Source organism: Brassica rapa, chromosome A03 (assembly GCF_000309985.2).
Source record: "Brassica rapa cultivar Chiifu-401-42 chromosome A03, CAAS_Brap_v3.01, whole genome shotgun sequence".
NCBI classification, from domain to species: Eukaryota; Viridiplantae; Streptophyta; class Magnoliopsida; order Brassicales; family Brassicaceae; genus Brassica; species Brassica rapa.
In genome coordinates, this window is record NC_024797.2 from 30,492,115 (window position 1) to 30,502,396 (window position 10,282).

At 35.8% G+C, this 10,282-nt stretch overlaps 2 protein-coding genes and 1 pseudogene across 3 annotated transcripts; 1 reads left to right on the forward strand and 2 right to left on the reverse strand.

The window, feature by feature from the left end:
* Positions 1 to 198: 198 nt before the first annotated feature.
* On the reverse strand, positions 199 to 2,668 carry LOC103862245 (4-substituted benzoates-glutamate ligase GH3.12). 2 transcript variants are annotated; one of them, XM_018658038.2, is made up of 4 exons: positions 2,293 to 2,668; positions 2,094 to 2,195; positions 983 to 1,764; positions 199 to 894 (listed from the first exon to the last, which is right to left on the reverse strand). In XM_018658038.2, exons 1-4 carry the CDS (start codon positions 2,574 to 2,576, stop codon positions 314 to 316), a joined length of 1,749 nt encoding a protein of 582 aa, XP_018513554.2. In that variant the 5' UTR covers positions 2,577 to 2,668; the 3' UTR covers positions 199 to 313. The 2 variants fall into 2 exon arrangements, with proteins under 2 accessions (XP_018513554.2, XP_033144166.1); XM_033288275.1 differs by having other exon boundaries at positions 2,094 to 2,209; positions 2,293 to 2,433.
* Positions 2,669 to 3,495: 827 nt separating this feature from the next.
* LOC103862288 lies at positions 3,496 to 6,374 on the reverse strand (annotated as a pseudogene).
* A 296-nt stretch (positions 6,375 to 6,670) lies between these two features.
* LOC103862247 (probable disease resistance protein At1g61190) lies at positions 6,671 to 10,196 on the forward strand. The gene is given in 3 exon segments (XM_009139950.3): positions 6,671 to 9,362; positions 9,364 to 9,588; positions 9,957 to 10,196. Coding segments are annotated over 3 exon segments (2,691 nt in total). The 5' UTR covers positions 6,671 to 6,911; the 3' UTR covers positions 9,972 to 10,196.
* The last annotated feature ends 86 nt before the right edge of the window (positions 10,197 to 10,282 follow it).

Consider the following 10,282-nt stretch of genomic DNA (forward strand, 5'->3'; position numbering starts at 1 on the left):
CTGTTTCCCAAAAAAACTTGACTTTCCTATACAGTATAGGTACATGTTACTTGCAATGCGTCTTTTAAGTTAACTCTGAGATATGTAAAAAGATGGAGCATGGAAAAACTATACGTACATGATACATGGTGATTTTAAATGCATGCTTTCACCGTGGATGTACATAATGTTAAAGAGTTTGCGAGGATATCGATAGTGCAAGTGAAACAAGAATTTATAAACTTTTGGTTCAAGATTTTCCAAGAGCTTTTAATATAATCATTCAATACGCAATAAAGCGTTCATCTATGGAAATATTGAAGTTGGCCACCCGTTAACACAGAGTAGTGTCCACATGAGGTAACTTATCGCTAAAAAAACGAGCCATGACCCTGTTTTCAAGAACTTCTAAGGCCTTAGAGGATTTTATGCATCTAGGTGTCTTGTATTGACCCAAGGAAGCACCTTGAGCTATGAAATATTCCATGAGAGAGTCAAACGTTCCTTGTTGAACCACCCTTATCTCCAAAGCTCCAATGGATTCATCCTTGCTTCGAAATTTTCTGTAAAGAGCATCAAGTGATTCCTCTACTACCGAGCAACATTCCATCAACACATTGGTCTCAATTAGCTCATTGATGTCATCGTTGATGTTGCCTTTGAGTTCCCAATAAAGAACATAGTGACCTGGAACGGTAGAGATATGAGGATAGCATGTGAAATCCTTCAACATTATGTCTGAAGATTTAAGTAGTTGTGCTGCATTAGTCACTGCATTTAGAAGGTCTTCTTCCGTTGTTGCCTCCAAATAAACACTTAAGACCACATTTTGTCTTCGTATAAATTTAAACTGTGGTGCGCTATTGTAAAATCCAGTCACCTGTAGAACATCACCCACCCTATAACGGTGTAAACCTAGTAAGAAAAAAAACATGAAAACATCAAATTAAATTCAGTTATTTGATATGGTACATGTCTAACCAGACTGTTTTGTAAAACTCACCCGCATAATTGGTGACTATGAGTTCATAGTAGCGACCTAACTTAACGTTCACAAGATCAACAATTGTGTCGTCTCCTTCACCAACCGGTATAAACTCGAAGTATGACATATTCGGCATAAATGTGTAGGATACATCTTGTGGTTTGCATAGAGGATTCAAATTTACCCCAAAGAAGGCCTCAGAAGACATATAATTTCTTGAAACGAGAGGCAGATCATTGCCATAAAACTCCAGTAATGGAATATGTTGGGCCATCTGTCCTGTAAAAATGCATTCGATAAATTTGGTTCTAGGCCAAAGCTGTGGAATGATACATTTCCATGATTTTTGGTTGCATATGTCTTCTATTGTAACTGCCAGCTGAGGATTAGGTCCTCCAAGTACCTTAGAAACAGAGTCTCTGCAGCTAAGATTGGTGATCCAATCACTAAGCTGACCTGATCGTATGTTACTGCACATTTCTTTCCAAAATTTCTCAAGAAAAGTGATTCCTTGAACCAAGACAGAGGCAAAGCCAGAACTTACTCTTGTTACTTCATCTCTCATGACAAGACCACAAAGAAGATGACAATAGAGACTCTGCTTAGTGTCATGACAAAACTTGATCTCACTGGGACTTGTGCTCGAAGTATCCCAGTATGATGGTGGGTTCTTGACAAAATAATCGCTTTTCATGAGATGTGTAGTAGCATATGAAGCTGGCAAACCAGATGGAGTTTTGGAAGCTGGTTTAAGGAAAAGGAGATGCAACCCTTTTCCTTTGTTGTGACCCTCGATATGCCTACAAACCAAAATAAATATTTATTATATACTATTGCTGTAGACATTTGAGCTTAATCTAGATGATCAATATATAATAGATGTATTGTGAACCTATTTTATTTATCTTAATGAGGTTGTACATGTTAATTTTTAATAATTCTGTTTTCAATCAACTGTCTTGAAAGCTTTCAAGATTAGCATTAATCAATACATAAGTGCATGGAAAATCTACTAAGTTTTACAGTATAGAATAAGATGAAAAAACTATCTTAACATATTTACCAAAAAGAAAGAAAGATGGAAAACTAGCATCATTTTAAACGAATGGAGAGAGTAACATTTAATTACTTGGATAAAACAAGGTAGCGAATATCAGATAAAAATCTAGCATTCTCCACGTATTTGTTGTTCAAAGGTATTAACTTCTGTTTTCCTCCTGAAGTTCCAGACCTATACACACATGACTGTTTTTGAGTAAAAACCACATCAAATTCGAATATTATTAATCATCTAGAGAACTATTAGCAAAAACTAAGCGTGTACGTACGTTAGTGCAAATCCAGTAATAGGCCTGCCCGAAATGATCTCTGAGGATTCGCCGTTCGCGACACGCTCGATGTATGGCTTAAAATCTTCATAGGTCCCTATTGGAACATTCTTTTTAAAAAGATCTTTGTCCGAACTCCCATGCAGAAAACTCCGAAGGTACTCTGTGTTGGCATCACATGTTAGTATCTCTTTCAGTACCTCATCTTGTATTTGCTTAACGTTGGACGTTAAATTCTCGAGGACCGCCAAGCCAGCTTCTTCTTCTTTCGTGAGGTTATTCATGTTTCACTTTACTCATATCGATTTGTAATCATCAACACTTGTTTCTTGTGTTCTTTATAGCGAACAAAATAACAGGGAGGACGTCTAGGGATCAACAGTCAACATTTAATTCACATTATTTTCACAACTACCATATAACCATTTAATTCACGTTATTCACGTCAAGATAACAGGGAGGACGTCTAGGGATCAACAGTCAATATTTAATTGACATTGCTTATCACAATTCACAACTACCAACAACCATTTAATTCAATTCACGTTATTCACGTCAGTCAACCAAGCCAGGAATTGGATGGTAGAAGATGGTGTCACGTGAATGGAACATTGAAAGATCAGAATATCTTTACAAGACAAGGATGGTTCTACAATATAGTAGGCTCATCCAGTGCTGGCTCCGAAAAGAAACGGAAGAAAAATTACCTTCCAGCCTTTGAGATATAATTGATTTTTAGCTTCTTTTTCTAAGCTAAATTATTTAAATCACAACGTTTTTCAGGACTACCACACTTAATTAAGTTTATTTTATGCACCAACTGTTGTGCATATATTCTTTATCAGTACATTTAGAAAAGCTAGTTTTCCATTATTGACCGGTCATAATGATTTTTTAAAAAATTGTTCTGCAGATTTTAATTATCACGTTGATGGTGTTTATCTTTTCAATTAGTAAGAATTAATTGTATGCATGGTGGGGTAAAGAGGTAAACACCACTTCGCATTTTTCTTTCCGTTTACCACACTTGACTTTTTTAATCCTAAATTAATTGTGTTTCTAAAGATTCCTGAAGTTCCTGTAATAATATTTTTAATCCATACATTATGATTCTAAATGCATGCTTTCACCGTGGATGTAAATATATAATGTTAAAGAGTTTGCGAGGCTATCGACTAGTGCAAGTGAAACAAGAATTTATAATAAAACTTTACGTTCAAGTTTTCGTAGGAACTTTTTATAAAATCATACGCGATATAGCATTTATTTGTGAAAATATAGAAGTTGGTCGCCCGTTAACACAGACTAATGTGTCCACATGAGGTAACTTATCGCTAAAGAAACGAGCAGTGACCCTATTTTCAAGAAGTTCTAAGGCCGCAGAGGATTTTATGCATCTAGGTGTCTTGTATTGACCTATAGAAGCACCTTGAGCTATGAAATATTCCATGAGAGAGTCAAACGTTCCTTGTTGAACCACCCTTATCTCTAAAGCTCCAGTTGATCCATCCTTGCTTCGAAATTTTCTGTAAAGAGCATCAAGTGATTCCTCTACTACCGAGCAACATTCCATCAACACATTGGTATCAATTAGCTCATTGATGTCATCGTTGTTGTTGCCTTTGAGTTCCCAATAAAGAACATAGTGACCTGGAACGGTAGAGATATGAGGATAGCATGTGAAATCCCTCAACATTATGTCTGAAGATTTAAGTAGTTGTGTTGCATTAGTCACTGCGTTTAATAGGTCTTCTTCCATTGTTGCCTCCAAATAAACACTTAAGACCACATTTTGTCTTCGTATAAATTTAAACTGTGGTGCGCTATTGTTAAATCCAGTCACCTGTAGAACATCTCCCATCCTATATCGGTGTAAACCTAGTAAGAGAAAACATGACAACATCAATTTAATTTGGTTATTTGAGAACATACACGACTAAATAGACTGTTTTGTATAAACTCACCCGAATAACTGGTGACTACGAGTTCATAGTAGCAACCTAACTTTACATTCACAAGATCAACAATTGTGTCGTTTCCTTCACTAATCGGTATAAATTCAAAGTATGACATATTCGGCATAAATGTGTAGGATACATCTTGGGGTTTGCACAGAGGATTCAAATTTACCCCAAAGAAGACCTCAGAAGACACATAATTTCTTGCAACGAGAGGGAGATCATTGACATAAAACTCCAATAATGGAATATTTTGAGACATTTGTCCTGTAAAAGTGAATTCGATAAACTTGGTTCTGGGCCAACGTTGTGGAATGATACCTTTCCATGATTTCTGGTTGCATGTCTTCTATTATATCTGCCAGCTGAGGATTAAGTCCTCCAAGTATAATGGAAACAGATCCCCTGCAGCTATCCGTGATCCAATCACTAAGCTGACCTGATCGTATGTTACTGCACATTTCTTTCCAAAATATTTCAAGAAAAGTTATTCCTTGAACCAAGATAGAAGCAAAGTTAGCACACACTCTTGTAACTTCATCTCTCAGGACAAGACCACAAAGAAGATGACAATAAAGACTGTTTATTGTCAGGACAAAATTTGATTTCACTGGGACTTGCGCTCGAAGTATCCCAATATGATGGTAGGTTCTTGACATAATAGTCGCTTTTCATGAAATGTGTAGTAGCATATGAAACTAGTAAACCAGGTGGAGTTCTGGAGCCTGGTTTAAGGAAAATGAGATGCAAACCTTTTCCGTCATTGTGACCCTTGACATGCCTACAAACTAAAATAAATATTTTTCGTCATACTATTGTAAATTGTAGACTTGGAGGTTAATTTAGATGATCAGCTAATATACTGTATTGTGTACCTAATTTATCTTTTTTTCTAACAGCATGAACATACTTTGTCTATCTCAATCTATACTATTATTTGCGAAGTGATTTTTCGTATTCGATCTATCACGTTAAAAGTTAGAGTGGTTAAAGTCGTCGTTGCCGTTAATAAATTCTTATGTATAACTTCTTTATAATCAAAATTTTTTGTAGTATTAATATTAGTTTTATATGTTATATTAGATAATTTATTATAAATTAATATAATAAAATTATCAAAAAATATTTATACAAAAATAAGATAACTTTTAAATATATATTCTGTTATTATCTAGAAGTAATATTTTATTATAATTAAAAAATAAGATATAAAATTATAATTAAGTACTAATCAAGAAAAACTATATTTATAAAGATATTTTCTAAAATAATTTTAATATTTGAGTGTTTTAAAAATTTTAACAAAATAATAAGCATATATATTTTGATAAAAGAATTTGCATATCCAAATAGTTTGATGTTTGATTTAAAAATTTTGAGAATGTCAATAATAACTTATCATGTTAATTTTTGTAAGAAAATTATGTTCGCATAATCGTAAAAAAATTTACGCCCGCATGTCCGGACAAAAAACACGTAGTGGACTTATATATTTAGATGTTTCTGTTAATTTTCAAAAATTATTTATATTCAATCGGTTCTCTTAAAAGCTTTCAGATCAGCATTAATCAATACATAAGTGCATGGAAAATCTAACAATTGTTTTATAGAACAAGATGAAAAAAATACGGAAAGCCTAATACTACCTCCATTCCAAAAAGATAAATGTGTTGGCAAAAAAAAAACTGTTTCAAGGAAAAGTTTTTTGTGTGTTTTCAATAACTTTTTATTTATTTAATAGTAGTAAATTGTAAAATTCAAGAAACTAGTTGAGCAAAACCTTTATTTATGAAGATATATAACAAAGATTTATACAAATGTATTGATAACTATGTTAATTTTCAATAGTTATATCTTTAATCAATGCTCTTTATAGCTTTCAAGATAAGCATCAATCAATTCACAAACGTTTGATTACTTGTGTGATAAGGGAAAATATGTTTTATAGAACAGGATGTAAAACCTGTCTGTAACATATTTACCCAAAAAAAATTAATGAAAAAACTATCACTTTTAACTAATTGTCCGAGAGAGAGTAACATTTAATTACTTGGATAATACGAGGTAGCGTAGATCAAATAAAAATCTACCAGTCTCCAAGTGCTTGTTGCTTATAGGTATTAACTTCTGTTTTCCTCCTGAAGTTCCAGACCTATAACTATAATACAAGTCAAAAGTGCACATGCAATTGTTTTTGAGTAAGAAAAAACACATCAAATTCATATATTATTAAGATGAACTATCATCAATAGTGGTTGTCTCTTACAGGACAAGTATTTTCTGTGTACTAACCAAAGTGGAATACAATCCTTTAATACATAAAAAACTGATCCTGTCTGTTCAAACGAAGCTGTACTTGTGATTCACATTCACACGTCTTCTCTACTCCGTTGCCAACATGGCAGAAATAAATATCCAATTTTACTATATGCTAAAATTTCAAGCCAGTATTATTGCCAAAAAGTAGTGGTATGTGGACTTTAGTTGACTTGAAGTAAGAATGATCAAAGTCTTCATATGGAAAACGAGCGGTCTGAAATAAGCATAGTTAAATGTCTTTCGTCGTATTGGAGCAAAGTTGTTTTCTCCAATAATTCATCCTAAACCAGTTCATTCAGATTTCAACTCTACTGAAATAATTTTCTCTGTTCTTCTATCACTATGGGGAACTGTATGTCCTTCCAACCTTCATGTGATGCGACGCTGGACCGTATCATTAGCGTCTTATGTAGTAAAGGTTACATTGGAAACCTCAAGAAGAATCTCAGGGATCTGCAAAGGGAAACGGAAGATCTCAGAGCAATTCATGATGTGGTGAAGAACAAAGTAGCTAGAGAGAAGGTAAAACATCGACACATGCTTAAACCTGTCCAGGTATGGCTTACACGTGTTGAGAGCTTCAATACACGGGTTGATGATACTCTTAGTACTAGTCCTGCTCAGCTTCAAAAGCTGTGTCTATGTGGTTTGTGCTCAAAAAACGTATATTTAAGCTATAACTATGGGAGAAGAGTATTCTTGTTGTTGGAAGAGGTTAAGAAACTAAAATCAGAGGGTAACTTTCAAGAACTTACTGAGTTGACTATGATATGTGAAGTGGTGGAGAGGCCTACTCGGACTACGGTTGGTCAGGAAGAAATGCTCGAAACGGCGTGGGAAAGACTAATGGAAGAGGACGTTGGAATCATGGGTCTGCATGGAATGGGTGGTGTAGGTAAAACTACCCTGTTTAAACAAATCCACAACAAGTTTGCAACGATGTCTGGTAAGTTCGATGTTGTGATCTGGATCGTGGTGTCTCAAGGTGCAAGTATCTCGAAGCTTCAAGAAGATATTGCACAGAAGCTACGTCTTTGCGACGACCAGTGGACACGGAAAGATGAAAGTGATAAGGCCGCGGAGATGCATAGAGTTTTAAAGGGGACTCGGTTTGTTTTGATGCTTGATGACATATGGGAGAAAGTTGATTTAGAAGCCATCGGAGTTCCGGAACCGACTAGAGAAAATGGATGCAAAGTAGCATTCACCACGCGTTCTAAGGAAGTATGTGGGAGGATGGGGGATCATGAACCGATGCAAGTCAAGTGTTTGGAAAGAGATCAAGCATGGGAGTTGTTTAGAATCAAGGTTGGAGAGAGTACGTTAAGTAGAGATCCCAACATTGTCGAGCTTGCAAGGAAGGTCGCTGAAAAATGCCATGGTCTGCCTTTAGCGCTCAGTGTTATCGGTGAGACAATGTCATATAAAACTACGGTAGAAGAATGGGAGCATGCAAACTATGTTTTGACAAGATCCGCAGCAGAGTTTTCCGACATGGAAAATAAGATTCTTCCAATTCTGAAGTACAGCTACGATAACTTGGCGGACGAACATATCAAATCTTGTTTTCTGTATTGTGCTCTCTTTCCGGAAGACTATGAGATAGTTAAAGAGAGTTTGATAGAATGCTGGATATGCGAGGGATTCGTCGGGGAGTACCAAGTCTTGAAAAGAGCGGTGAATAAAGGTTATGAGCTACTATGTACCCTTATCCGTGCAAATCTACTAACGGAGTTTGGTACAATAAAGGTTGGGATGCATGATGTGATTCGAGAAATGGCTCTATGGATTGCATCGGATTTGGGGAAACAGAAAGAGAGTTTTGTCGTGCAAGCTGGTGTCGGACTACATGATGTACCAAAAGTTAAGGATTGGGGAGCTGTGAGAAGGATGTCATTAATTGGTAATCATATTAAAGATATAACACAACCTATAAGCATGTGTTCTCAACTTACTACTCTGCTCCTACAGAAAAATGGTTTGGACTATCTATCAGGTGAATTCATCCAATCTATGCAAAAGCTAGTTGTTTTGGATCTATCTAGAAATGACATCATTGGTGGACTTCCAGAGCAGATATCAGAGCTGACCTCCTTGCAGTATCTTGACGTGTCCTATACAAATATACGTCAACTGCCAGCTAGTTTCCGAGGGTTAAAGAAGCTAACTCACCTGAATTTGACTGGTACAGAAAGACTTGGTAGTATCCGAGGGATATCAAAGCTGTCGAGTTTAACAAGTTTGAAACTACTTAATTCTAAAGTTCATGGAGATGTTAACTTAGTGAAGGAGCTGCAGCACTTGGAGCATCTACAAGTCCTAACCATTAGTATATCTACGGACGCAGGCTTGGAGGAACTGTTAGGCGATCAAAGGCTGGCGAAGTGCATCGATTCTCTGAGTATTCGTCGTCTCAATATTACCCTCGATGTTCAGCTAAGACCAATCTACTTATCGTTGCTGATGAGTATGGAGAATCTCCGTCACATCAATGTTACAAACATTGATGTCTCAGAGATTGATACCAATGAAAACTGGAGGAAAAGCAAGAGAAACTCGTCTGGTTTACACAATCCGACGGTTCCATATTTCTTCACCAACCTCTCCACCGTGGGGATAGTTGACTTGAATGGAATGACGGATCTCACTTGGCTGCTGTTTGCTCCGAATCTTGTCAAACTCCACGTTGGAAATTCAGAAGAAGTGAAAGAGATTATAAACAAAAAGAAAGCGAAAAAGGTTACAGGTATTTCACCACCTTTTCAGAAACTAGAAATGATATTGTTGGAACTTGGAAGGGTTGCCAAAGCTGGAGAGTATCTACTGGACTCCTCTTCCCTTTCCATTTTTGAAGAAAATAGTGAAACTAGAGTGTCCCAAGCTGAGAAAGCTTCCGTTAAATGCTACAAGCGTCTCACGAGTTGATGAGCTTTCGATAGTAATGAAGCCTGAAGAGGAAGCTCAGCTTGAATGGGAGGACGAAGATACCAAAAATCGTTTCTCGCCTTTAATCAGTCTGGTAACTATTTTTTTTCTCCCTCTCTCCCGCTCTATGTTTGCATGAGGTGTGCATCATTACTAGGCTGATATGATCCATTTGCAACATAAATATATACCCAACAAAAAAATTATTTTGAAATTTAGGAATGCTATTGAATGATCTTTTCAAATGATCAAACCACCAACAACTCTTGAAAAAATATCAAACAGTGAGAAACGGATTATAATTTCTTTTCAGATTCTTGATATAATTTAGAGATTATATATGAAATTTTTTTGAGTAAATTTTTTTTTGAATATGTATGTTGTGCCTTAAATTTCAATGCGTTCCAACTAATGTCACTAACTTTGTGTTCTGTGTTTTCTTTTGGTTTTGGTTTTCATTAGGGCAGAGAGATGTAAACACCTTTCAACCTGGCTCCAGGCTATATCTGATGTTTTCTCTTCCAGTTTCTTGATGCGTTGTTGTTCATTTGGATTATTGTACCATTTGCTTTTCCTTTGCATACGAGTGTCTTGTGTTGTTCACTTAAAATATGTTATCATTCTCCATTTGTATAACGTAAGACATTGTATCACTTGAAATATGTTATCATGTGATGCCTGCACTTTTACTGAGGATTTTGATTTTGGATTGTGATCAATGGAAAAAGGAGTCCACAAGAGGAGTAAGAGTAAAAATTTAGCCACTCGTTTTTTTGCTATGGTAACAT